The sequence below is a fragment of the Xiphias gladius genome, chromosome 10 (genome assembly GCF_016859285.1).
Source record: "Xiphias gladius isolate SHS-SW01 ecotype Sanya breed wild chromosome 10, ASM1685928v1, whole genome shotgun sequence".
Classification (NCBI taxonomy): Eukaryota; Metazoa; Chordata; class Actinopteri; order Istiophoriformes; family Xiphiidae; genus Xiphias; species Xiphias gladius.
In genome coordinates, this window is record NC_053409.1 from 14,836,691 (window position 1) to 14,864,143 (window position 27,453).

A 27,453-nucleotide genomic window follows, 5' to 3' on the forward strand; every position below is an offset into this window, starting at 1 on the left:
CAGAAAAATGAGTATGTCGATCTGTAGTCGGCAAGCAATAATGTGCTCTGATTTATTTCAAATGCCCCCTGCAGTGCCCATTGACATTCTACAGGGAAATCATAGCCAGCACTACAGTGTACAAGGCTTCATCTCGACCTCTAGCACTATCAATTTGAGGATAAGTGAAAGAGAATACATGTATATACGTAAAAATCATGCACACGTGTATCAGATAAACATTTGATGTGAACTCCAGTCTGATAGATAACTGCAATATGTGCATGCACATGGATGTGTATTTGTGTACTTTTATGATAGCATGGATGGCACGTGTGTGAGGTAGGGAGCCTGCTGTTAGCACAGAATGCAGTGATTTTGACAAGGCACACTGACAGACCAAACCTCAGATTGAAGGGCAGACAGTGATAACCACCCGCAGGGATTCACATCCTGTTGCATTAGTCTCCTTTTGAATTTTCCCAAGGGGCAACAGATGATGCTGGGAAACCACTGAATGGGCCTCACTACCAAAGCCTATGTTTTGTAGGCAATTAGATTGAAATTGCCTGAACCAAATGAAAGGCACATTCCGCCAACAGAGGAGAATGTCAAGTTTACATCATTGCTTTGCTCTGTGTTTTAACAAAATGTTATCTTGTTTTCCCCAATAATCAAATGTGTTAAGCACGTATTTTTTCAGGTGTGTTCTTCTCCAGATCAATCAAATAAAAGCCAGACCATGCAATTCTACTTAGAATAAAGAAGTCATGGAGAAAAACAAGGATTTTCATAGTAACAAGGTACTTATCCTTCTCAACCTGTCTGAGTGGTTCCAAATTAGAAATGACATGGGAAATACAAAGAGTTGTGAATAATCCTAGGCCCTCAGCATGGCACACCTTGATGTGCAGGTGCCTTTAATACTAGAATAAGTCATCTGAGATTCGAGAGGCAAAAAACCCACTCAACCAGATGGTCTCCATAAAGTATGGCATAAAGCTCTCCCAGATGTTTAGAGGTGGTTGCGGATCTGGTGACACGCAATGTGGGAGAGGAACTGGTAATGCAGAGTGTATTAGTGGTCTCTTTATGGGTGCATTAGGTGCTGTGGAGGGGAATGCGGGGGCCGCCGCTGCTGCTGTCAGTGAGGTACTACCAGGCTTTATGCTTTGATGAACCTACCCTTGAAAAACCGGGACATCCGTGACCGTATTAAGCCAAGCCTGGAAGACACCTCCCTCTCTTTAGCTTCCTGGAAAACATAAATCAGTTTCTCATATCATCATCTAGTCATATTCAATGCATATGAAGCTCTAATCAGTAAATCTGTCAGCTACCTCCTCTTTTAATGATATATCAGATTCGTAATACTCTCCCACATATGCAGTAAATCTCTGACAAAGCCTATGTTTCTTAAAATTCAAAGACGGGCGGCATAAAGCGGAGAACTTCACTTGAAAACCGACAGAGTGGAGTACCAGTTCAGTTTAGGATGTCGCTGTGCTGAAAGCTTCATTGCATTCCGAAGTGTCATCTCTCTCCTTACCACTAAACAGTGGCCCGGACAGGAAGCCACAATAAATTTCCCCAGTTCATTGTCCCCGCTGAGAACATCTCAGTCTGATTAATGGTTGTAGACTGTCTAATGAACAGTAATTGAATGGTATAATGCAGCAGGTCCTTGAGAGCCCAGAGGAATCATCTTCGTCTGCCTAGCTCACTGGAAAAGCAAGGCGGTGACATTGTCTAGAGTTGATTATTGTTGACCTTGCGTGGAGCGAATAAGGCCTTTGGAAAGGCTAACCTAGAGGGAGCAGGAGCACGAAAAACCAGCAGAAAGACAAATGAAATGGACTTGCATTGGAAAAGGAAAGGAACGGATCAATGCAGCGGTCAATAATGATTCGATTTTTTATCACAAAATTCTTAAGAAGAGGAAGACAATTGATCAAACATCCCTAGTCTTATTGGCATTTCTAACAATATTAATTAAGAAAAAATGCTTAGCTGACTGGTTGATAAATCAGCCAATATTGTTAAATCAAAACAAATGATAGTTGTAAACACGATACCACTCCAGTGAGTGCAAATCTACCCTTGTCCACATTTCCTCAAAGTGTATGATATCCACAACATAGACAGAGTCCCCCCTCATGAAATCAATCAACTCCTTAACACAGCACACTCTAAAGGAAAACCCAACCTTCAGAAAGCCCAACAAAAGTCAGTCAAGTGATTATAAGAAAAGCTTTGATGAATGTGCATCAGACACTAGCTCACCATCCTTCGCTCTCCTCCACTGAGAAAGCCTGCCTTCACTCCCAGCGGACATCTCCACTTGGCAGAGATGCTGAATCTCGTTATTCTTTATTTGGCCTGGACCACACAGGTCAATATCACACGCACACAGCTGTCTCACAGGTGTACTGTCTGTAAATGTATTCACTATTTAAATTCAATGCAATAAATCATTTAAAGCTTCGGCTGAAAATGTAATCATGTAATTGAATTTGGTCATCAATATCTACTATATACATGCACCTATACGGAGTACATGGGGCATTTCACAAGCACATACAAGCACCGGAGAGGGAGGAAATCTGTCCGAACTCAGCTCAAAGTATGAGTCATAGCAGTGCAGTTATCCCTCATTATTATTCACAGCCCTCTAAATGATGAGGTTGCCGACAACGAGACAGTCACAGTCTGTTTGGCCTCAAAGGGAAAAGAGGAGAGTATGCATGAATGATGGTAAGACTTTAAGTGAGGTAAGTCTCACCTGCAGCATCATTATTTCTAGTCTGACAATGACTTTTATAAATATAATGTAATCTTTGATAAAACATGGATGAAGATAAAACAAAATTGCTGCAAGGAAAGAATTTGGTAAGGTAGAGGATGTTCTGATTTTTTTTTTTAAAGTTCCCTTTATGATGTCTAGTGTAACTTTCTAAATTTCAGGCTTAAATGACATCCTTAGCACTGACACAATTTTGACAGCTGTACTGTAAACTCTAGTTAGTCCTACTTAAGATGTGTTCTGACATGATGTTTTCAACTTGAGAGCTTGCAACAAAAAATATTATCTTCTCCCTATACCAGTCTTTGTTAGCTGACAAATCAAAAACTGCTTGGCAAGATGATTATTGCAAAAAGTAGCTGAGTCTGTACAGGGATCATTATTATTATTATTTTCCATTATCTAATGGTCATTCCTTGCAATCCATAGCCAATCTGAATCAGCAACATTCATGTATGACTAAAAGCGATAAGTAATGAATTAAGGTATTGATGAGGTCTTTAGCCAGGGTCATAACTGGCCCCAGAAGTCAATAATTATCCCGATAAGAATATCTTTATTGCAAAAGTGCATACGGCAGCAAAATCATCACCACACCAAAACATTCCCCTATGGTGTAATTGCCACTGCTTGAAATTATAGTTTTCATTAAAACAAAATGTTCAAGGTTATTGATTGCTTAAATAAGACTCAATATCTTCTCATTTCAAAGCCAAATGGAATTGCTTAGAATAGTAATATCACCCAACTATTGTGTGCATTTATCACAGTTACACTGCTTCATACTGCTGTCCCTCGAGGATTATTAAAGCAAAATAAGTGTATTTAAATGAGTGTAATTTCTACGAACCACAGATCCATGCAAAAACATCTGTATGCACAGCTCAGCCCTACTTCATCACTGTGAATGTACACAATAACCAGAGTAAAGGACAGACATCATACACAACTAAATACTGGTATGGTGCTCAACTCTAATAACCGACACAAACTTCGATGTTTTTTTTTTTTCCTAATCTTGATGCTGTGATACATACAGTGTCTTTAGCTACAGCTAAGCTTTCAAAACTCATACTACATAAAGTTGTACCTGGGGCTCCGGTGATTTTAACCCTGTGTCTCCAGGACCAGTACTGTGCCCTGTGCTCTTTACTGACTCTCTTTGCCCTGAAGAAGGGTTGTGCTGGTAAATACACAGTACAAAATACACAGAGAGAACCATGGAAACAGAAAAACAGGTTACACACACATTAGATCAAAGTATAGTTGCTGGAAGCAGGTCTATATGATGCTCTTGCAATTATGGAAATGGTGATTACCATAATTGCTGGTTAGACCATTTTTATGTGACCTAATCCAAAAGCAAATGAAAAAATTGGATGTAATAATAAAGTCAAAATGAACTAAAAATACTAACAACATAAGACTTATAATAAGGATACTTACTTCCTTCCTGGAACCTGCAGACAAAAACCTCTGCAGACACAAGCTGTCTGAATCATGGAGGGGGGCCTTGCAGGGACTCGCAGAACAACTACCATCTTCATACTCCTCTTCAACTATCTTGGCCTCAACCTGCAGGAAGGGAAAAAACACGATCCCCCATGGCTTACATTGTACTGTACTGCTGTATTGATTTTACTAAATATTTATTTATATATTTATGTAACTTGTTATATTGAGCATTCATGAGCCTTAACCTGAGCAGAAAATGATACAAATATACAGTACTTCTAGTACAGAGCAGTAATTCTTTTGAAGCTGAAAAACACACAGAAAGGTAAAGCCCAGTTGAAGGAAAATGGGGAGGGGATGCTATACTATAGCGGCAGGTGCTTTTCACTAACCCATTAATTTTACATCAAGAGTTAAAACAGCTGCATACAGCTTGTTTTGTTATCAAAATTTACTGTATACTGTACTACTGTTTGTCTTCAATGACAGTAAGTTATAAAATTATGAGAACTGATAAGTTTTAGTTAGTAGCATACTGTTAAGTTAAATGCAATCAGCATATATCCTATGTTTATCTTTGATGATGTTGATGATAGTGTTTTTAGACCAGGATCAATTCTTACTTCCTGTAAGATAAACAAGCCTGAGCTGTTCAAAGATGGCATGCTAAAGACCTCATCTGGCTGCAGTACTGTATAGGGTTGTGTTTTACCTGATCAATTGGCAGGTCCACCTTCAAATGGCAGTCCTCCTGCACCTCTCCTGCTCCTGCCATCTCAATTCTTTTGTTTTGTGCATTGAACACGCTGCCCTCTGAGAAAAGTGATTAATCACAATTACCTCATCTGCTGGCAGTCGCCATCTCATTCTTCTGCACTCTCATTCTCTCTCTCTCTCTGTCTCTCTCTATGCCTCCATACCTCACTGCCCTCCTGTCGTCTCCCTTTTCCTCTCCTGTTCAACTTCACAAGAGATCAATGTTGCTGTCAAGCCATTTATTTATTTAGAATGGTCCCACAGATGAAAGGGCCACAGAAAGCCACAACTGCCATGCCACAAATATGGCCAGCCAGCGTGAACTTTCAGTCCAGGGTTAGTTCCTGACAGTGACAGGTTGCTCTTGATGCATGTGGGGAATAGCTTATATGGCAACGTCACAGTGTTTCTTCCCTTGTAAACAAACTCCCTTTTTGTCTGCATCTGCTGGATGTGATATGGTGTGGAATGTGAATAGTGAAATACACTATTGAGCTTGAATGTACTTCAGTGGCGTTATGTAAATTCATTTAGTAAATAACTAAGCATGGTAGATTAAATCAGTGATAGGACAAAGTAACAATGTATAGAAAAAAAAACATTTGGTCCATAGGTTTTAGCTCAAAGAGGAAATTAAACAGCTACAAAACATATAGACTTTATGTTTTTGTTTTTCAGTCAGGCATTACTTCTGGATCTCCATCTAGACTCACTTTAGTTAGAAAAAGGCAAATTGATGAAAGAAATCTGCTGCCAAAAGTTCTGATCCTGTACCTGATGATGCTTGTGAACAATACTTGCCTTTATGAACGGTGCTAAGAGGTGATTTAGTTACAGGGAAGACTCATGACTTATCTTTTTAAGTGCTAGGCCTCTGGTAATGACCTTTGTGAGACAAAAACATACTAGAGGCATCAGCGGGTGTCCAAAATGTGGCCAAGAAACAGCATTCTGGCCTTGCTACAAACAACAGCATCATCTTGACATGAGCCCAACAGGAGAAAGAAATTATTTTTCTTTCAATATGAGAGGGTGGCAGGTTTGAAACTGTAGCAATTACCCAATTTATTCTACCACATAATATCATGTTACTCAAAGCCCAGGATGAGTCTTTCAAGTTGAGTCACTGTATTACTGAGCACAGATGGTAAAACAAACAACCATGAAAAAATACCTACTGAATAACTAAATAGAAGTAGAGACACAGTTAGTCTCTTTTAATGATAAACAGGGTATCACTTTTAGACAATGCAACTGCTAAAATGTTCAAACCCATCAATCTAAAGGAGTATTTTGTCACTTTTATGATCTTCTGTCAGCGTTATTTGTGATTAATAAATTATTACCATTTTGATTCCCACATCAGGAGAAAATTAGAGCATTTTGCTTTGCCCCGCATGCTTAGCAGGGCTTTCTGGATTCATATTCAACAAAATGGCCTGATTGAATTCATCTATGATTTAAGCACCCTTGGCGGTGTTTGAAGTCTTGTTCTGTTTAATATTCACAGAAAAGAGTCATGTTTCAAAGAGCAGGGAGCTGTGTTCTGTTTGGACTTTAAAGAACAGTTTGAGAATTCAAAGAAAGCTCCTCCACCTGCCAAATGGTAGATTTTCTTATGTTCCCAACACACACTAGACTGCTACCTCTGCACTTAGAAACACAGGGGAAGATATAATGGGGCACACTCCTAGAGGCACACACATACTGTACCCAAACACATGCATATACATATAAGTTTGTCTTCAACAGCCAACAGGTTTCTACGTGTTGTCATAGTAAGAGAAGAGGTGTTCGGGGGGAGCAGGACAGAGAGAGACAGAGAGATGGATATTTCTATAGAGTTGCACTGCTTACCCCCTGTTGGGAAGAGGACTGGGTTTCCGGACACCTGCCTCTGTTGTTTGGCTCTCCCCGGCTTGGCTGTGCGTTTCTTCATCTTGCCCCTGGCTGTGTGCTCAAGGTCCTCTCCCAGAGCTGTGTGAGCAAACTACATGGAGAGACAAAAGAGAGGAGAAAACGGGGAACAGATTAAGGCATACTTCCTCAGAATTCTCTGTGATTCATCATCGACTTTTTGCTGTTGTTCTGTAAAGATGAGGAAGAAAAAAAAGACAAAACACGGTGGGGCAAAACTTGTTTCTTCTCTCTTTTCAACACTTTTTTACATTTTCCATTGACCTCAATTTTTCATGAGCTGATATGCTTTGTAGCTCCCCCATGACTCCTACTGTATTGAATTCATCTGGTTCCAATACATCCCTTGCACAACCTATCAATCACCAGGGAGCGTGGCAAACTAATCATTTATTGATGAAATGGGGCAGCCATGAATTTCTAACTGCATTTGTCTTATTTATCAAGCCAGATCAAACAATGAAAATCCAAACAAGCTTAAAGGGAAAGGGAGGGAGTCGTAGGGGATAACTTATTCTTCAGCAGTAGACAGCAGAAGGTTATTGATGGAGAGGGGAGGGGAAAAAAGAAGAAAAAAAAAAAAAAAAAGAAAAAAAACAGGCTTGGGACTTAGTTGCATTGTGGGAGAGTTGAAGGAGCGAGAGAGGAAAAGAGAGAAAAAGAGAGAGAGCAGTGGGGAGAGTTCAGAGTGATGTTCAGACAGCAGGGTACACATCTGAATTAATGCTTCCACAAAAGGCAATTTTCTCCTCACGGGCTCCTCATCCCTTCTGTAGGTAGCAAGGTGAGGTATGTCTCCCTTACAGAGAATGAGAGACACAGACACAGAGAGCGGGAGAGAGTAGACTTAATGTTCTTTTCAGCTACAGTGCTCTTTACTACAGCTGCCTGGCTGGATCCCTGGGCTGGCTCGGGGGATAGTGTAGTGATCTCAGGCTTCCACCAGAATACACTTCTGGCAATGGTGTTTGCAAGCTCACTAACATGGCGTCTGGGGAATAACAGCGTTGTTTCTTCACTTGTTTGCTTTCTTTAATGCGGAGGCAAAGTCTGTTGATATTCTTTTGAATTTCTACAGCCGTTGGTGGGCTGAGGGAGAAAAATAAAACAAAAAAAAGAGTGAAGTTTGCCTGGTATATTCAGCAAAGGAGAGTTGAAACAGAGTTCACACTCTAGCGCTGTAGTGTCCACAACCACACAAGATCAAAGACAGAAGAGCAGTGGCACTGTCGCAGTGGTAAGCTGTTAATTCAGTTTCATAACCTCAATTCATCTGTGAGTGATGTGAATCAACTTCACGCAAAAGTTCAAAATCAAAATATATCAGGGCAGTCAAAAATTGAACAGCTTGTTTTCCATGTTTACAGCTTGGTGGTGAGATGTAAATAGATCTTATTTAAATCAACAAAGTTAAATCAAGACCGTCTCACTCTGGGAGGAGAAAGCAGAGGACGAGGGGTGCTGCAGAGCCAGGAGAGTACAGTACAAGTAGCAGCACAACTGGAAACACAGCAGTGGAAAAGCTGAGGTCATCTCCCCTCTCATTCTGCATTACATATCAACAGTACCATGTCCTGTGGGAGCAGACAACTGTGTGTATCACTAGGCCCCAGAGAGAGAGACAGAGAGAGAAAGAGAGCGCTAGAGTTAGCGTGAAGGGGGCTCAGGGGGACCAAGCAGCAAGTAATCTGTAGCCCTCTCAAGTGGCAGAGAACAGGAGTCAACACGAGGACACTGCGATATGATAGCCAGGGGAAAACGAGGGTCTTAACCAATTGGACCGACCAGCCTCCAGCCCTACTGGCTGTGGCATCAGTAAGAGCCACTCCCAGGGCCGGGTCCTCAATGAGCAGACATGCTGGCAGCAGTGAGGGGGTATAGTTTTCCACAGGGCAATGCACTTCCCTTAACCAATGAGATCATCCAAGAAAAGCAGAGAAATGGGGAGCAGCAGCAAGTCATTGCTGATGTCAGATAGCGCAGCTATTAAAGGTTTAGTCAGACTTTCTGAGCTGTTATCACAGGATACTTCATGTGAAGTACATTTGGAGCACAATTGCACCGCTCATTATGATTACAGTAATATGAAAGTATTTTGCTTTGATGCACACCATTATTCTTTTTTCTCTTTGTATTCTTCTCTCCCCTATTAATCTTCTCTTTATGCTACGTCTACCTCAAAACTTTCTACCTCATCATGTCTGTGAACACCTAACTCAGCATATAAGCTTGCTTCCGATGGGAACATGGTATGCTGAAGAGTTTCAATATTACACTCTGCAGAGCCGTCAGATTAGACTTCAGTGGTTGCTCCAGACCAAATGTCCCATTCAGCGTTGCAGAAACGCTCTGCCGCCGGTGCAGACAGGACAGGACTGACACCATTCTCATACAGCTAGGTTGCAAGAGCAAGGTTACATTTTACACACCCTCAGTGGGCATGTTTAAAGGATCTTTTTACAGGCATTTCAAACCAGACTGCTGTTGTTTTGTGAGGTCAAACTGAAATTAATGACAGACATGACCCTATAAAAGTATGTATAATCAGTAAGCTAAACAACTGACATATCAAGACAGAGTGGGCAATATTTGTCACATGTATCGTTCTCCACTGAAAGGTCCTTATTAACTGGTCAAATCATGTTTACAAATTCATGAGGGATCAGACGAAGAGGCAAGGGGAGTAAAATGCGGCAGCATCATGTCTAGTGAATGACTAATACTACAATGAGCTGGCGAATGCAAAACACAGCCATAGCTCTGTCTCTGTCTCCACCTCATGGTACTGAGTGAAACGGCAAAGGCTATGGTCTTAGTTGTTGATTCAGATTTTCTTAACTATTGTGTTAGGACTGAACCTCAGTTAAGCAAATTTTGATTACAGTGTGGGTTTCATCTATTGTTTTATGCCTAGATACATTCTAATGAGCTCAAGAAATCTTACAAATAAGCCATGGCATTTAAACTGATTCTAATATATTACTAATAAATATTCATCTTACTTCTAATGTAATGGTAGTCAACCACAGATACAGCTTGAGATAAGGTTAGGGGTATTTTTCTCCATCTGAAAAAATTGGCATCTGTCACAGCATTGTCATCTTTCATGGTTAGAAAAATCAGATGTCAGACACATCTCTCACAGGGGGCCCCATCTCTACCGTAACCTGCTGAGTGGGCATGTTCTCATCTTCTGTGTGTGACATGGTGTTCATCTCGGGCCCACAGCAACACAATCCTCACATGGATTCAAAGCATTTCACTTTCTACTTAATCACAATACAAATTGTCCCAGTTCTGGTTTGAATAAGAGATTTTTTCTTGTTTTCAGTCAGTGATGTCCCCCTGGTGCATATGATCTGTCTATGAGGCTCACTGCACTTGATCAAGTGGGCCAGCCTGTCTCTGTGGGGATTACCCATCAAAGTGGAAAGCAACAGTAACTCAATGCCTCCTGCAGACAGTGATTGATGATAGCTTTGTTTCATAACGAATTACACCCCCACAACAAGTCTCACATGTGGGAAATGTTAATTGAAATGCTGTGTGTGCAAAGATATGCATTTCCACCGTGATACTACCAAGGTGTTACAACAATAAACTAGGGCAAATTTAGGAAAAAAGTAACAATTTAGCATGTCGCAAGAAAGTGAACAACCAGATGGCAAACTGCACCCAACACTGAAGCAACTGTACTCACCAAATCCTTCGCATGTCTTGTCTTTCTAATAGGAGGCAGGATGTCTTGGCTGCAGGGAAAAAAACAGGGAAGCCAAAACTGACAAACATATTTTCTCTTTCCTTTTACATATATATATAGGAATCCAGTGTTTATTTGATTTGTTTATATCAAAACTTATTTCACTGACTAGGAACCATAGGTCTCATACCCTTTAAATGCGTTGTTTTCCCTGATTAAAACCCTAGGGACACACTGGTCATATGGGAGCGCTTTAAACTTTTCTGCACCAACTGCGACATAGTGCTGGTTGTTCTCCAGTTCAGTGGAACCACAGACAGGTCGACCTTCTAATGTGCAAAGCCTGGGAACTCAAATAAAGAGACAGCACAAATTTGAGCAATGTCTTGTGATTGTTTCAACCATGCTTATAAATATCAGTGTTTTAGATATAAATATGACATAGTTAGCTGTGTTAACTATTGTTTGAGTGGTTAAATTTAATGTTAGCATACTTTCAAATATTCATCAAAGCAGTGTTTGCCTAACAAGCAGTTTTGGATGAATTCCTGTGAGCACATCGCAACCCAACATGGTCACTTATTAATTCGAAAAATCCTTCCACTCTGCTAAATGCATTTAAACTGACTGGAAAGCTTCCACTTCTCATGTTCCCTTCATCTATATTAAAGAAGCTGACTCTACAGAGTCATTTTTAGCATTTTTAGTCATTTATAGCAAAATTTTTGATAAACTACTATTTATTTGAAAAACATAATGAATGACATTATTTGTGTCATGATTCATAGTATATTTGGGGGAAAAAAAACTTACAAACTTTTAAACATTTATTTAGAGTCAGGGTCTCTCTTTTGCAGAGGAAGTACAGGTAATTTCTTCACTTGCCACTCACTGGTACATGACTAACCTAATAAAAATGTACTGATGTCAGACATTACCTGTACACAGCACCAGTACGAAGATGCACTTTCTCTGTCACCATGGCTAAAACATTTTCATAACTTCTGAGCGTGTACTTTGGAATCCGTATTCGAGCTGGAGGCGCCAAGACATCTCCATTGGTAAATACACTATGAAAAACAACAATATGTGAGATACAGAAAGGACTGAAAAAAGAAAAAAAAGATTTTTTTATCATTGCATAACACAACAGGGAACAATCTTCTTTTTACATTCTGGATAACTTTATATCCAGCTTAAAAATCAATACTCACTTTATTGTGCAAGACTCATCAGTAGTTCTCCTCCAGCGAGCAGAAACTTCTATTCTGCTATGAACAACAGGTCGGATCTGAAAATTTAATGAATAAGGAACAAGGCATTTCTAAGTGTCCAACTCAAACTGTGATGCTGTGTGTAATATCAGGACTTGTGTGTTTGTTATCACTGTTTGATCCCAGTTACTACCCACAAAACACCCTATCATGTGGTCACAAATAATAATACAGCACCTGAAAATAAGGGTTAGACTTAGTTTAATTGTTTTCAGTATAACTGATCAAACACAAAAAGCATCTTACCTGTTCTTTTGCCTTATTCTGTGGCTTCTTGGTTGTTATCTCACAATAGCTGGAAGACATTAAAAAAAAAATCATGTGAATGACTCAAACCCAGGCTTCAGTTGCTAAAATATACAGTTACCGATGATCTATAAAGATGGACGGAAGACACCTCTAGACTTAATAATGCAAGTTAAGGTAAAATACTTACCTGCAAAGAAACTGTTTCTTTGCAGGTTTCTTAAGGTCGACTAAATAGTTTTTAGAGAGTCCACGAGACAGCACAGTAAACCCAAATTTGGACTTTATTTAAGCTATGTATGTGTACGTTTAGGAAATTCAAAACCTTTGGCAGTTAGGTTAATGAAATGGAGACACATTTTAAGGACTATGACGTTCCAAAAACCAGAAACCTGTGTGTGTGCACCTAAGCTAGCTCGCCGACCGAAACAAATACACCTTTTCGGGCCCCCAGATTGGAGCTCGTCCTCGGTAATAGTGACCTGGCGTCGCTTCTAAATCCGCCACACAGCAACAACCAGACACACCTTACGGCATGATACCTACCCCAGCTTTCTGAACTGCTCCTTTCCGGCTGCAACGTACGCACTCCCGTGCTTCAAGTCCTCCAAATGCTGAACTTCGCGGCCCTGTACGGGTGTGTGCAGCTTCCTCACGGCGCCAAACGGAGCCTCGACCCCCCTGGTCAGAGAGGTCAAAAAACTGTCAAAGGTAGACGCCTGCCGCGGATTCACAACTACCTTCCGTCCGGGAAAGAAAGCGTCTCCGTTCCTATAGACAATTATTGTTCTTGTTGGCGGCAAATCACTTCTCCCTGGTGTGCCCGGCATACCTAGCGTGCTCATAGGGGCAGCTTAAAACAACAGACAACAACGGCGCTTGACGCCGAAAGTAAACGTGTCAGTGGCAGGTGTGTTGAGCCTCCGGAGACGGAACCGGAGATGGCATCTGATATGGAAACCAATTCCACCACATGAGAGGTGCAGCATCAAGAAACCTGTCCACCGTCTGCGTTGCTATTTGCCAGCGCCTTCCTTCTGTGTGTGGCTAACGTTAATTTGTTGTTTGATTCCAAAACGCAAGAGTTTCCAAGGCAACCAGCCAGCAGAAAATAACAGGTCATTTATTTATCAGTAGCAGCAGTTTAAAGATGACCACAAATGTAGGCCCATATCAGATCTAGCCTATACTAATGTGACTTCTGTTATGTAAACAGCTGATTAAATTGTGTTTATACTGCTTCAAAATTATACTGTACATTAACTTACTAAAATACACTGAAATCTGTCATTTCCTTACTTTCTTCGGTAGAAGCTGTGTGATTTTTTTTTTTCTTTGCTTTCTCTCTTTCTTTTAACAGGTTTTTGGGGGACTTTGTCAGGGGCCCATAGTCCATATGTCTTTAACTTCCGGACCCTTGGACATCTATTAAATTAACCAGGTCCAGCAGGCCTAGATGGTCTGCATTTTGAAGCCTGATTTTTGCATCATGTGCTGGAGCATGGGGTGAGTTTTGGATTGCAACATAACCTTATTGTGGTACTAAAGTTCCAATCATTAATGTTCACCATTTGGGAACAGAAAGACTCAATCCTTGATATGCCATAGAACTACTACTGCCTCATTAAGCAAAGAACTGCCTGCAACATCTGGTATTAAAAAAGTGAGGGAGATCTTACATTGGCCAGATGTAGTGGGCGGTTTAACGAAACTGCCTACTACATCTGGCATAAACAAAGTGAAGTCCACCAACTCATAAGAAATCTGTTTAATCTTATTAGAGTTTAAATTGTCTTCACTATTTGTTTTATTTGTCTTGGCAACCTTGTGCTGTATATGTGCCGGAGGCTGTCTACTTACATGCAGATGTTGATGCAAGCCACTGATACGCAACCATTTGGACCCAAAAAAACCAAATTGGTTCTCTTGCAAGATGTCACAAGCCAACTGAAAAAAGGCCTACTTTATCTCATCAACACCTTTCCCCAACCTCCTCTAGAATCTATCATATCTATCATTGTTTATTTACATTATTAAGGATATGAAAAATGTGGGGAGAAACAAAGTGTATCCATTTATTTGTTTATTTTTAGGGATTTGAATATTTAATTTTTGTGTTTTATCAAATTGTTTGTATATGTTTTATGTACACTTCTTACCTTTCACCCCTTTTCCACTCATCAGTCTTTGCTTTCATCAAAAACTAGCATGCTTTTCCAAATTGTTACTTTTTTCTGTTGACTGGAGAAACAAGTTCAATTTTAGTCATTTATTACAAGGACAAGCTAGAACACCGCTACTACGGTACAAATTTGATATTTCCTTGGTGGGTATAGAAGTGGATATAACATCAAATGCAGGGTGTGTTTGTTTGTTTGTTTTTTTCATTTTCATGCACTGTCGCTATATCTCCCATTCACAGGCCTTTTTTTTCAACACAGATTATCTGCCAGTCCGCTGTTAGACAGAGCTGTCCAAATTGTTTACCACAAAGGTAACCAGAGATTGCACCAACAATGGCACCTAATTGGTTTAGGCCAGACAACTCCTGGTCAATTAAATGCATAATTCATCTCAGCATTAATTATTCATTTCTTAAGGGACCAGTTCTGTGCTTTATTAGGAGAACTGCATCATGCATATTCAAATTCCTCTCAGCTGGGATGCGCATCCCAAAAAACAATAGCAACCAGGGCTGTAAGACAACTTCTATTAATCACACAACTAAACCATAGAGGATTTTCAAAGAAGAAAATGTCATACTAACCTACGGTGTGCGATGTCTTGTTTTTGTCATTCAGCAAACGTTATAATGTCAAACATTTACCAAGGGTAATTAATTTATTATTATTGTCAACCCTCTTATGTTTAGATGATACATTTTTTAATAATAGTAATCTCACAGAAAAAATGTCCACGCTAATTTAACTTTGAATAAAAATCAACACTACATGCCAGTGTGTTAAGTCCACACTGTCAGATTTGATTCAGTGCCTAAGATAGATTTCACCATTTTCTCCAAAGCAATATTAATGTCCAACATTTAAGTCCAAATAAATATCCCTTTTTAAAACATCACAGTTAAATCTGCTGTGCAGATTAAAATCTATATAGTGTTTTGCTCAAATGGTTGGATTTTTTTTCTTAGTGATCTTCCTCCAATGCAACTGAAATGCAAATGTGTGGTTACCCAAGGAGTTGACTCCTGTGTCTTGTCAAGTGAAGGATCAGGGAGTAGCAGTGGGAGAGTTTCCTTTGACTCTCTTAATGGCCAGTGCCACCCAGTTTTAAAAATCACATTTTGTACAGTCTGTAATCACTGTTTCCCCCGGTGGTTAGGTCAGTACTTGTGAACATGCCCTGTTTAAAGCTAGAAACTGGAGCGTGGATATTTCAAGATGTGAGTTCACTCAGACATAATTGCACTGCTCCATAGATAATACATGAGACACAGACTTTGATAACCCATATTATTTTTTTTGTGAATTACAGTACATGTAGTGAAGTAGAAATAACATTACATGCATGTTATTTATTCAACACCACATAACAATTTTTAAAAACTTTATAACCAACAGACGTCCAAGCTCAACATTCACTTTTAAAAATGGATTTTATCTTAGATAGAAACAGAATGTGTAGATGCCTTTTTAAAAAGCATGGTCGGCCTTTTCACAGAAGATATTTTGAAATGTCACAGTATGAAAAGCAATTTGGAAATGATAACATGTATGATGGCAGAATTTCATTCAGCTGCTTCACTTTCAACAGAGCTGTCTCATTAAGTCAAAATGTCTGATGTGAAGAGGCCCATGGAGCAGCCAAAGCCACAAAACATACGTCCCTCTGGAAGAAATTGTTACACCGCAGTACAGTATTTAGGCTGTCTTACACTGGTTCAGGATTTGGTTCAAAGCACCGTTCCACTAAATAAGTTTATTCAGCTCAGGGGCAGAACATAATGTGCAGACTCGGTCTCTATTTTTTAAATTATTAGTAAATGTTTATTGTACAACAAACGCCAAATAACTTACTATATGAATATGAATATAAAATGCATAGTGTATTCAATTTCTCTGATAAAAAGCACCCAACTAGAACCAAAATCTTTCTTTTAATTTCATATTTTCTACAAAAATTACAGCCCTCTGCATTTACTTATTTACCTGGTATGTTGATGGCACTGTAGCAAATATTGCTCAGTGGATAGTTTGCATAACATAAAAACTCAGTGTATTACCTGGCATGCTGTTGGGAACATTAATGAATCACACAGTATGAGATTAAGAGTGTGTTTAAAATGAGTAAAATTCTAACAAAAACTCAGGTTGTTATGTGAGTTTAGAAAATAAATAGCTTACAATAAGCTTATAAGGAAGGAAAGAAAGCAAAGCAGTTTGCACCACTTACATGTCATTTTGTCATCATATTTACAGATAGGAGGTATTACACAAACACTGTGAACTCATCTAACTTTTGTTCCATTATATTTATCAAATCTTTTAGCAGCTCTTCAGTAGGGACTGCACTCACACACTGTCCTTGTCAAATTCACAGACAAAATACATGGTTGGGTGGCACGCCACATCAGTCCACTCTCCAGAGGCCACCATCTCAGCACAATCCTCATCGTCATAGGCATTGTTGGGCTCCCCTTTCCTCCATTTGGTGAAAGTGGTCATGGGAGAGCGATCCACGTAGGTGAAAACACCCTCTCGGTCCAGGTCGTGAATGCCAATGTAGACTCTGCTCAGGCCTGCTTCGGTAATGTACCCCGCGATGGCTGTGTTGGCTCCCTCGTCCTTGGGCATGGCCAGGTGCCCTCCCCTCGCCTGACAGTAGACCTCCGCGTCAGAGTAGCGTTTCTCCTCCTTCACCAACAGATAGACTTTACTGTCTGTCTCTTTTATGCCAGCAACAGCTGCAGGGGAGGGCAGTGCTGAAAAATGAGCACTTGTATTTCTATAAATTTCACATTGACATGCCCAGCATTTGCAGTACTTTGAGGATAACAAGTGAAGCAATAGCAAGGATACAAGAAATCAGATAAGAAGTGTCAAAATTTTTTCAAAACACACAAATGCTTCTTTTTAAAAGAATGCTAAGATCATACCATTTTTAATGAATTTCAGTTCAGATGATAGGTGGGCCACAAGAATGTCCATTTCTCCAATCATTTTTCTCATTGGTGTGCACTCACACGGAACACCTGATAAGGCAAAAATGTTGGGGGTTACCACATCATTTTAGAAATTCATTCTCAAATTTCACCAAATGGGTCTGTTTAATCCTGCAACAGTCTGTCTGACAAACTCAGTAAGAGGGTATAATATCTCACCTGGCTCTCCATTAGGGCCCCTTGGGCCTGGATCCCCCCTGTCTCCCTTTACTCCTAAGATATGAAATGGAATAATTCATAACATATGAAATATACTATACTTAATTGATTCCCAAACAACTGCTTCTGAAGTACATTTGTACATTTTTAATGACCTTTCATTCCACTTGGGCCCACTTTTCCATACCGTCCCATAAGTCCTTTCTCTCCTTTAAGCCCAGGTTGGCCTGAAAAAAGGGCATGTGACAGAAGTATTTTTTTAAAAGCCATGCATCTCTTGTGCCAGACAAAATTTCTGCAACTAAAAAGACCACAGATTTAGCTAATGAAAAAATGACTTAAATTCTTAAACCACAACTTACTTCCACTAAGGTAGGTTAATTAAAAGAACAAATCTGTGTAATCTCCTTTACAAGTATGAGAACACCCTCCATGCCTCATTAAGGTCTTCAGTAAACACTTGACTACAGCAGTGGATTCTGCAGATCATTTCTCCTCCAACCTCTCACCCAAATGTAAACACTTGGCCATCTCTGGATGGCCTGTTAGTTTTGTAACAGTACATTATCAGCCCAAGCAATGTGATCTTTACCCTAGTTCTTTTTTGTTTCAGCTTAGTGGTAGTGGTGAAGAAATGAGATGATTCATAAGCTTGTGTGTATGGTAAATGTTTTCCCCTGCACTGAGAAGCAAACTATTCCGCAGTCATCTTCCCTTGTTGCAAGTGCAAAAACTATACCAATCTCTCCAGGAGGGCCAACTCTTCCTGGTCTCCCTGGTGCTCCTTTTTGTCCTTTCTCTCCTGGTTCTCCTTTTTGCAGGAAAAGACAGAAAAATAATCAGAAAATATGAAGACCGATTCAATTTTTGTTCACTTCGTAGTGTGTGTATGGTAGAACTGCATGCCTTTGAGTCCAGGAACGAGGATCTGAACAGTGCAGGGTTCCTCTGCCAAGTGCTGTCCATAAGATGTCTGTATTGGTAAAAAACTCGTCATCACAGACATTAGTACCACTGGTAGTAACAGCTTCTCTCCTCTCATTCTTCTACATGGGCTGGTTAGTAGACTTTACTGGAGAAATGGGAGAAATTTAGAAAATACGAATGATTAAGAATTGTTCACAAAATAACTAAAGTTTGACTATAGATATAACCAAGACAATACAGTATTTCAAAACTGATATATTGGAACCAGGAGTAAACTTTTGGTTCAGTAGCAAAAAAGTGATGAAAGTTTACCCCATAATATATTAGCATAAACCTGTCATCCATTACATTCAGCATTTATTTCATAAATATCCCCAAAAAATTGCATAAACATCCACCTCACATTCGAAGCCACAGACATTATCTTAATAATAAGTGGGAAAAACGTTGTTCTAAACAAATTCATACTTAATTAATGGTTAATATAAACAGCTGTTCACAAAGGACATGGAAGCCACACCCAGTGTCGTATTTTCCCAGAACAAAGGCATATTCAGCTTCACTGCGAAAAATGTTGGCAACGTCAATGTCTCCTGAGGAAAAAACTGAAATTCAGAATGTGGATGGCCTACCTGTAGAGGAACTTTCCAGACAGAAGGAAAAAGTATTGCCAGCTTGCAAAGACTTGCACGAGCTTTGAACAGTGGTGGTCCTACAGAAACATTTCATGTTCCTCCACAGGCACCACAGAATGTGTGTGATAGGAGATTCATAAACAGTTCACAGATAAAGTCCGAAGCAGCTGGAGCTCAGCAGATAATTGGCTGGGAAAGTAGTCAAGTGATTGAAAGTGGAGGGGCCTGATAAATACTCCGACTTAACTTCAGACTCTATCAGATATTTAGAAAAGCAAAACTAATGATCATTTTTTTTTATATTTTAAGGAGTCATTCAAACATTTTTAATGGACCAGTATAACATTTATTACTGTATAAGCATTTATTTTAACATGACATGGCCTACCTTAACCTCACTACCTATGTAGCTGTAGTATTGCATTGCCAGTGTTGGAACTTGTGCGGGTTGCCTGAACTTTTTCCATTTTTTTATAAAACTGTAATTTTATTGCGGCTTGTGTGCCATTGGCACTTCACTGTATTAATGATAAGAGTTCCAGTTCTCCTAATGTATTCTTAGGGTCTGTGTGATTAAAAATACCCTTCTTCTGTGTGCTCTCTAAAAATGCACTAGATTTTGTAAAAACTACACTGCATAACTATCATCTTATATATTATTTTTTTTTAAAACTTTTTTTCTTTTTTTTTTTAAATACCATGCCCAAGACTGATTCCATGTCAAGAAATTAGAAATTATGACTTTATATGAATACTGTAGTTCACTGTATGGGGCTTCTGCCACTGTCATTTCTCTGTCAGTGCGCTGGTTCCTTGTGATGATCACCGCTCTAGTGCCTTTCTACCCTGCTCTTTACTCTTCTCTGCCTTCCTGTAAGCAAGTTATAATTGGTTTGAGATTTGGCTTTAGACAGCAGCAGATCTGCTTCCCCCCAGTCAGGCCACTTGATGGAGCCATTGTCCATGCAAGCACAGTAGTGGACTCTGAAATAAACAAATGGTCGGCATCTGTACAATTTCTTATCCCATTTTATTTGCACATAATTAGTCAGTACTACACTGACCCACATATCATGTAGTCGAAATAACAAAAAAAATGTTCATGCTTTACAAAGGCTTCAGTCCCAATAGCCTCATTTTAAAAGAAATATGGTTGCAGCGTTTGTCTGTGTTCGTTAATCTTTACCAGGGTGAAAAAGGAATCATTAGATTAACAAAATTATGGGATGCAAAATTCTCAGTCATTGTTGTATTCTAGTTGTTGTCAGACTAGGAAAATAAAATATGTCAGTGTCTGATATGGTCAAGTGGTCGTTGTCTTTGTTTTGCATTATTTAGGATGCCGTGCAATTACTGACTTGGGCTTCTAACTTGTGAACAAAAAATGTCATTTTAATGTTTACATGCTGTCATCCAGTGTCGGTAATCAGATATGGTCCAATACAGGAGTATCCGATGTCCTAATTAGATTCACGAACCCAGTGGCGGCTTTCAATGTCGGATCGGGTGTCTCCTTCAAAAATCCCCCCAAAAGTTTTAGATTACCTGCCTTTCAAATATTCATGACTCTCGAGGCAACATTTGCTGTCCTTTACTTATAGCCAGTGGTGTGGTCTGTTTTTGTACTGAATTTACTCTCTTAGTCCAGTTTTATGATGATTGAACACCAAATAATCAACACAAGTTCTAAAATAAGGAACCCCCCGAAATTCTCACGCTGATTTGTTTCATCAGACGTGTTGCTTTTGATATATGTTTCTACTTCCTACTCAATTCTCACCAGATTTTACTAAAATTTTGTTTCAAACATGGATGTTAGAACAATCTAAGTCACTTGCGCACTACTTTCCCCTCGTCTACCCCCCCCCCCTGCGTTACAGAAAACCTAGCTGACACGGGATCTTACGAGCGGCACGTCAACGCACCTTCGGCAGCGTACACTCGGGGTGACGTCACCTGCGCTCACCGGAGAGCGAGCGCAGCCTGTCATCCAGACAGCCCGTCCCGGCCCGCTCCCGCTCCCGCTCCCGCTCCCGCTGCCGTCCTGCCCCTGGAGGAAAGAGAGCCCGAGGAAGCTGGACTACAGCTGCAGCCGCACATCCGTATGAGGGACTTGTTTCCGTCTCCCCGCGCGTAAATTTTCTTACCGTCCGAAGGATACGAGTCGTGAGTGTCCCCGCTTTTGTCCCACTTCTCCACTTCTTAGCGAACAGTCAGGGTCAGCAACAGCCTCGGGTACTTTTCTATTATCTTCACACTAACGCGGATGGAGGCGAGTGCTGTTGCTGTAGTCTTCTCTGTAATGCTAACTCCCGAGAGATTTACTTGTTGAATAACAAGCCTTACCTGCATCAGAGTAGTGTTTGTTTGCTGTCAGACTCTCACAGCACTCATGATGGCTTATTTATAAAGGACTTAGTACCGCTAGTCTCACGTAGAGAGGGCGAAGATTTGTATAATTTCACCTAATTAAGAGGTTATATTGAACTGAATAAAAAAGCCACAGGAACAACCTCTTTTCAACTAGTAGGAAATCGCAAAAGTATCACTGTTTTGTTTTATAGTAACTTAGTTTTACTGTGCTATGTCTGAAATGTTGTGTAGCATTAACATGGTCACGTTTGGTTTATTTCATATATATTTGCCTTGTTTTCATTCAGCTGCCTCGTGTCTTCTGTATGCCTAATTTCACCATCTGTAACATGTTGCCACCCCTTACAGAAGTCTACGCACCCCTTGTAAACCAAAAATCTCTCTTGTCTGACCTTGTTTTTTAAAGGTGCACCTCTGAAAGTGCGACCTGTGTGTACATCTCTCGCTCTCTCTCTCATCCTGTTGCCCTGTGGTTGATATCCAATGCATTTCCCATGTCCCTTTTGCCTGGCAGAGAACAGGAAACGAGAGGCAGGAAATAGAGGCGTGTTTGTGTGTCCTGCTTTGACTCGGAGCCCCAGTGTCCATTCGTGTGTGTGTGTTTCTATGTTTATGTTTCCTCCTCTGTACTGTGCTTTTCTTGGTGTTTCACGGGACACGTGACACCTCTCTGATTCGTATTGTCCTGCTAAGTGATCACTGACTTTTATTCGTTAGGCTTGGATCTAACTTGAAGCGTCTCACCTCTCTGTCTGGATTAGGGTCAGATACTAAGAGGATTTAAGGCTACAGAGTCAAAGTTACTCATGAGGGACTGGACATGAGAGCAGTGAGTGATGCATTCTCTTTGTGGTGTAGACTTTAAGGCTGAAGGCCATCACTCTGACTGATATACCAGATTGTTTGGAGGTTTGCTTTGAAAATACCATGTGGATCCCTAAGCTCTTGGTTCAGTGAGCGGTAGTCTATATGATGAAGACAGATGTGGTATGTATGGAGCCATGTTTGCAGCAGACGAGCATAGGCAGCATGCTCTTTGTGTATGTCTAACAGGCATTAATTTTGTCTCTACTGTATACTGATTATTTCTGCTATAATAGCAAGATGTCCGCTATCATGTAGGTTTTTGTTGTTCACATGGATTTGAGCTGAGCATATTTCCTGTGTGGACATACTGTAATTAAACTAGAAGTAGGAAACTAAGAAAACTTTGTGATTATTATTTTTTTCTAGCATCAACAGTCTTGAGGATCCCACCAGCCCACTTCAAGGTTGAAAATAACAGACTGGGAAAGTAATCTTATCCTCCCTCTTTCCGGTGCATTTTAAAAAAAAAATAGGCCTTACGTATACTGTGTGTTTAAATGTGGTATGAATACAACAGTATGCAGTGTAAATTCACAATTAATAGCCCTACAGTTTCAGTGTTTGATGATCTACGTTGAGGTTGACCTTGGGTCAGTGCTTTGATGTGAGATATCTTCCTCGGCTGTTGACCTAGATAGGGCACAGGCGTCTGGTCTATACAGAGGATTACTGCTCCAATAATAGATGGGCCATATAACAATAAAGTGAGACAACAACACGCCTTTTGTCTTAACTTACATTCACTTTTTGTGGAAGCACTTATAACATTCAGCCCTTATTTGCATTTTGTAATTGCTCCATTAAAGACCTTTTCATTTAGTAGCAAACCAGGTTTTCATTCATTTATACTGATATAAGTAAGTTCTGATATATTCTTAAATTTAGTATATTTGTTTGTTTTTCGTTACCACTGTCATACTGGCATCCCCCAAAAAATCCTGTTTTTGTAAAAACATACCTGTATTCTCCTGTCCAGAAATACAGCTTCTGATGAAATGTGATCTAGAATTTACTTTGTTCTGTTCAGGCCACACAGTAGCTTTCCATCTACTTTAACTTTTTAAATTTATTTTAATGGGTTTACCCTGTGAGCCTTGTGTTACAAAATCCTTCAAGTGAGTGACTGAAGGGAAATTGCAGTTGTGTACTGAGAAAAGAACAGTAGGCACTTGCCAAATGTGGGTGCATTGACCAGACATGACTACAGCTTGTTAATGAAACAGTTCAGGAAGAAAGAAATGGTTGGCTTGTTTCATCAAGAAGATTTTTATGTACCACGAAGAAATAAAATATTCAAAAAGGTCTTTCCATCCCTTGTTTCAGTACTTGTCACCTGGGATGTAGAAGGAATAACAATGCCGTGAATACTGTCTAACAGAAAATGGTGAATAATGCAAGATCATTATTATCTTGCTTAACGTAGGTTCAGAAGAAAGCAAATGGAGATGGTCACTGCAGATTAACATTTCCAGTCTGTACTAAGGTTGGATCCAACATTGTGCTGAATTGATGTACCTGCTGAACTTTTGAGTCCTCATGGAAGGCTGCATCAGCAGTTTCCAGCAGCTATCCTCTGAGATTTGACCTCAATCCCTGAGGTTAAATGGAAACTCAACCATAACGTCAGCACTTTTTCTTTGAAGAACTCTGGTTGTTGGATTAACTGTCAGGAGCCATTCATGAGACACACATGACAACCCGGCTTTCACATTTGACTGAAAACGTTTTGAGATTGTCAACACAAGATTAAGGCAGAATTTTGCGACAGGGGCCAACTGCTGTTGTCAAGGTCAGAATTAAGTCTTACAGTTTTGTTATATAGCTGAGGTATGTTAATCTGTGAGTTAGCTTATCAAAAACACCAGTGCTTAAAAAACCCAGCCTGCCAAATTTTTTGCCTCAGTTACACTTCCAAATTCTGCCAAAAACTAGAACAAACAGATGGTTGTACCTACTTTCCCTCCAGTAATTGAAGTAAACTATGTGACTGTAAATAACGACACTCAGCTTTGGGCTTTGAAAATGAGCTAACTCTGCATAAGTGCATAACCGTCAGTATACAGAAACTACTTTATTAATCCCCATGATTGTACTTACTTAACCAAAAAGTGACCAGTATGGACACAGAGTACACCGCAAAATTTCATAGTAAATTTTAGTAGCACAGTCTCGGGTTTGGCTGCTTCAGCTCAGACAAGACTGATAGACCTGAGATGCTCCAAATGGATTGTTTGGATGGGCAGCTATGTCAGGACCCTTGGGGTAGTGTTGTCCTCACTCGCGATTGCAGGATTCCCTCAGGAGACAACTCCAGTCCTGTTCCAGTGGGAAATCCTCTCTTACAAGATCAGTAGGAGGCAAAACAGGTTAATGGAAAGCAAGACAGATAGCATTAGTGGGTCAGGTCCCAATAAAAGAATGCATATGACTTAGAAAAGCCGTCACAGATCAATTTGATTATGAATTCATTCTAATCTTTGATTTTGTGGGATTTCACTTAAGGTTCTATCAGTCATGCCTTGCTACTTGGATATTAGTCTCCATGTCAAGTAAAAGATAATGTCGCTTTTCAAATGCTTTTAATGCCTTGTAGTGTTTAGCAAAGACTGTGAAGGGAAAGACTGTGAAATGACCACTTGAAAGGACACAGGAACTTGATGCCATGCAAATTAGGATTAGGTGGTCAAAAAAAAAAAACATTGACATAAACAGTGACACTGACAAATTACCCCTTGCAAGAGATTAAAGTTCTCTCTTTCTTTAAAATAGCAATGCTGACATTATTTTTTGTTTTTCACCCATGCAGCTGTGAAAAAAAATTAAATACATAATAGGAACAACTTTGAAGCAAATTCAGTTTCTCTTAAGTGCTTCAGTAAAAATGCAAGACTGTGTACTGTACTTTGCATATTTATTTTAAGCTACATATGTGCTTTCCTTTTTTATATTGCCTCTCCTCTACTTTCTGTCTCCTTCCTTCTCCTAGGTGTATAGCCGTGCTGACTGGAGGTAAGCCATGGAGGATGGGAAGCCAGTATGGGCGCCCCACCCAACCGACGGGTTCCAACTGGGCATGATCGTTGACATAGGAGCCAACACGCTCACCATAGAACCACTGAACCAGAAGGGCAAGGTGGGTCATCACACGCAAACACACAGGCACATACGCACACCGCAACTTTCCATTTACAGGCAAATTCCAGCTGAAAAATGGGTGAGGAGCTGAGGTAGTTGTTGTGTCGGTGCTTGTTTTCCTTTCCAATGGCTCTGCAAGTTGATGTGAGAATTGCACATTCACTGATTAGGTCACATAAATTGGTTGTTGTTTGCCTTCATCCCAGAAGGGTCATCACCACATACATTAGTGCATTTATTCATAAGTTCGTGTACAACGGTTTCACGAAAGAATTACAAAGCAGTGTGTAAGAAATGAAAACTTAGATATTCTGTAATTTAATTGCTGTCTGTCTTAAGTGCAATTTCAGTTGGAAAGGTGTTAGCACAACAATGTGTAAAATGTGAGAAAAACGAGAGACCACAGGTAGAGTGGCATGAATAAATAAAGAGGGTAGCAGCAGGTGTGCTGATAGTGTTGCCTAGAGGGAGAGCAGTTCATTAGGAGGTAAAGGCCACCTGTTACACCTGAGCCCAGCAAGCAGGCCTCCGATGTTTACTACAGACATGCACTATAGCAGTTGCCTCTGCATTTGTTATGTATTTTTTCACATCAGACATTCGGGTGTCACAGTAAGCCATGACACTGTGACAGTGAGCCAGCATCCACAATACCAGGACCCTGAATCTGAAGCAGCTAAATGGAATTCAGCCATAATTAATTTTATTATTTACACCTCTGCTTTTCCCTTCCTCTGAAATCTCACAAGTGTCTTCTTTGAGAATGCCTATTTAGGTGTGCCAGTGAGCCAGCATGCTTGATAACCAGGGCCCTGGTACTGGTGCAGCTAAATGTAATGCATTAGTGTTTTTTTATTAAAGTTATGAGTTACATCTGTGATTGGAAAGTCTATTAATAAGTTTGATAGATTTTTGTTTCTCTGGTAAAAAGTCATCTTCATAAGTATGAAATCTTTCTCTTTTTTCTGTCTACTTTTAAGTCTTATTAGTATTTTGAATAATCTTTTGGTTCCTTTAAATATGTTAGAATCTACAAATGTAGTGAGAAAACCATGTGTTTGCGTTGGAATACAGTCTCACCTTTTTGAGAATTATTTTGAAACTTTTCTGGAGGGACAATATATTGAAGTTTTTAAAGTTGACGCTCTACTTCATTCTAATCTCAAGAGAAACCCAATAAAAGAGGCCTGTGGAATCAAAGTTGAACTGGAAACAAGCAATTATCTAACCCCACTGACAGATAACTGCATAATATTAACACTGTGTGCTCCACTAAATGACTCACAAAGATAAATATGTTTTAGGTGTACTACACTCAGCTGGAGAAGATCTGAATGAGTTTGAAGGGAACGTCACTTAAGGCATAAACTGATTATTATCAGTTTATGCCTTATTGCGAAGCAGAAACTCTGTTCCACTCAGTAAGAGAAAGAAAGGCCCATTCAGTTTTTGTTTTTTTTAACTGCGGTGTGAACTCATTAGTGCCTCAGCTCTGCACATGGCCCTCAGCCTGGCTGCCTCCTCTTCTTTGTAAGTTTTATTGGTTAAATATTTCTCACATGGTTGTTATTGTGGATGGGCATGTCCAAATTGAGCCAAGCTATTGTAGCAGGCACACAAAGCAGATTCTGTTTATGCCTCTAGCCTGATGGTGGTAATAAACCATGCATCATGGCTCAAACTGGGTCACACTCACACACACAAGCAGTGGTAAGTTAGAGGGAGTGTAATGAATATGAAAATGGAGAAAAAGAGTCTTTAATATATTGATATATTCTGTAGGGAATAACCAGACACAGTCACTGTTTTGACATTAATGCTTTAATGGCGGATTGCCTTGTTTAGGTGCACCATCTGTAAATTTCCTAGGCCTGTTTAAATGTTGGGGTTTGGTTGCTTTTTATTAATACCGTTACTTGATTGGTTCCTACAAGATCAGTACAGAGCGACGATGACTCTTCTGCACCACACACAGACCAGAACACCACACACACTCACTTACTCACTCAGGTGTTCAGATCCTGTTGCTCGCCCACCAAATTATTCAT

At 40.0% G+C, this 27,453-nt stretch overlaps 3 protein-coding genes across 12 annotated transcripts in view; 1 reads left to right on the forward strand and 2 right to left on the reverse strand.

The window, feature by feature from the left end:
* LOC120795950 (doublecortin domain-containing protein 2) overlaps nucleotides 1-13,203 on the reverse strand; it is a 179,769-nt gene extending 166,566 nt beyond the window's left edge. For 2 of the 8 annotated variants that reach the window (XM_040138248.1, XM_040138249.1), the window contains exons 1-10: nucleotides 12,677-13,198; nucleotides 12,131-12,179; nucleotides 11,825-11,901; nucleotides 11,549-11,680; nucleotides 10,801-10,953; nucleotides 10,611-10,659; nucleotides 6,851-6,983; nucleotides 4,950-5,050; nucleotides 4,229-4,357; nucleotides 1,165-1,234 (exon numbers count right to left, since the gene is read on the reverse strand). In XM_040138248.1, the coding sequence (XP_039994182.1) occupies nucleotides 1,165-1,234; nucleotides 4,229-4,357; nucleotides 4,950-5,050; nucleotides 6,851-6,983; nucleotides 10,611-10,659; nucleotides 10,801-10,953; nucleotides 11,549-11,680; nucleotides 11,825-11,901; nucleotides 12,131-12,179; nucleotides 12,677-12,975 (1,192 nt within the window). In that variant the 5' untranslated portion in view covers nucleotides 12,976-13,198. Of the gene's footprint in view, nucleotides 1-1,164; nucleotides 1,235-3,321; nucleotides 3,966-4,228; nucleotides 4,358-4,949; nucleotides 5,051-6,850; nucleotides 6,984-10,610; nucleotides 10,660-10,800; nucleotides 10,954-11,548; nucleotides 11,681-11,824; nucleotides 11,902-12,130; nucleotides 12,180-12,676 lie in introns of those variants that run through there. The other 6 variants (XM_040138253.1, XM_040138252.1, XM_040138250.1 and 3 more) reach the window with 5 other exon arrangements.
* myo6b (myosin VIb) overlaps nucleotides 12,587-27,453 on the forward strand; it is a 46,951-nt gene continuing 32,084 nt past the window's right edge. Inside the window, exons 1-3 of one of the 2 annotated variants that reach the window (XM_040138246.1) lie at nucleotides 12,587-13,248; nucleotides 13,491-13,636; nucleotides 25,257-25,403. In XM_040138246.1, the coding sequence (XP_039994180.1) occupies nucleotides 25,287-25,403 (117 nt within the window). In that variant the 5' untranslated portion in view covers nucleotides 12,587-13,248; nucleotides 13,491-13,636; nucleotides 25,257-25,286. The remainder of the gene's footprint in view (nucleotides 13,249-13,490; nucleotides 13,637-25,256; nucleotides 25,404-27,453) is intronic. The other variant, XM_040138247.1, reaches the window with a different exon arrangement.
* colec11 (collectin sub-family member 11) lies at nucleotides 16,110-19,160 on the reverse strand. Of its 2 annotated transcripts, none has more exons than XM_040138257.1 (7): nucleotides 19,028-19,160; nucleotides 18,375-18,540; nucleotides 18,208-18,279; nucleotides 17,624-17,695; nucleotides 17,469-17,522; nucleotides 17,244-17,339; nucleotides 16,110-17,051 (listed from the first exon to the last, which is right to left on the reverse strand). In XM_040138257.1, the coding sequence occupies exons 2-7, from the start codon at nucleotides 18,508-18,510 to the stop codon at nucleotides 16,660-16,662; spliced, it is 822 nt and encodes a 273-aa protein (XP_039994191.1). In that variant the 5' UTR covers nucleotides 18,511-18,540; nucleotides 19,028-19,160; the 3' UTR covers nucleotides 16,110-16,659. The 2 variants fall into 2 exon arrangements, with proteins under 2 accessions (XP_039994191.1, XP_039994190.1); XM_040138256.1 differs by having other exon boundaries at nucleotides 16,110-17,069.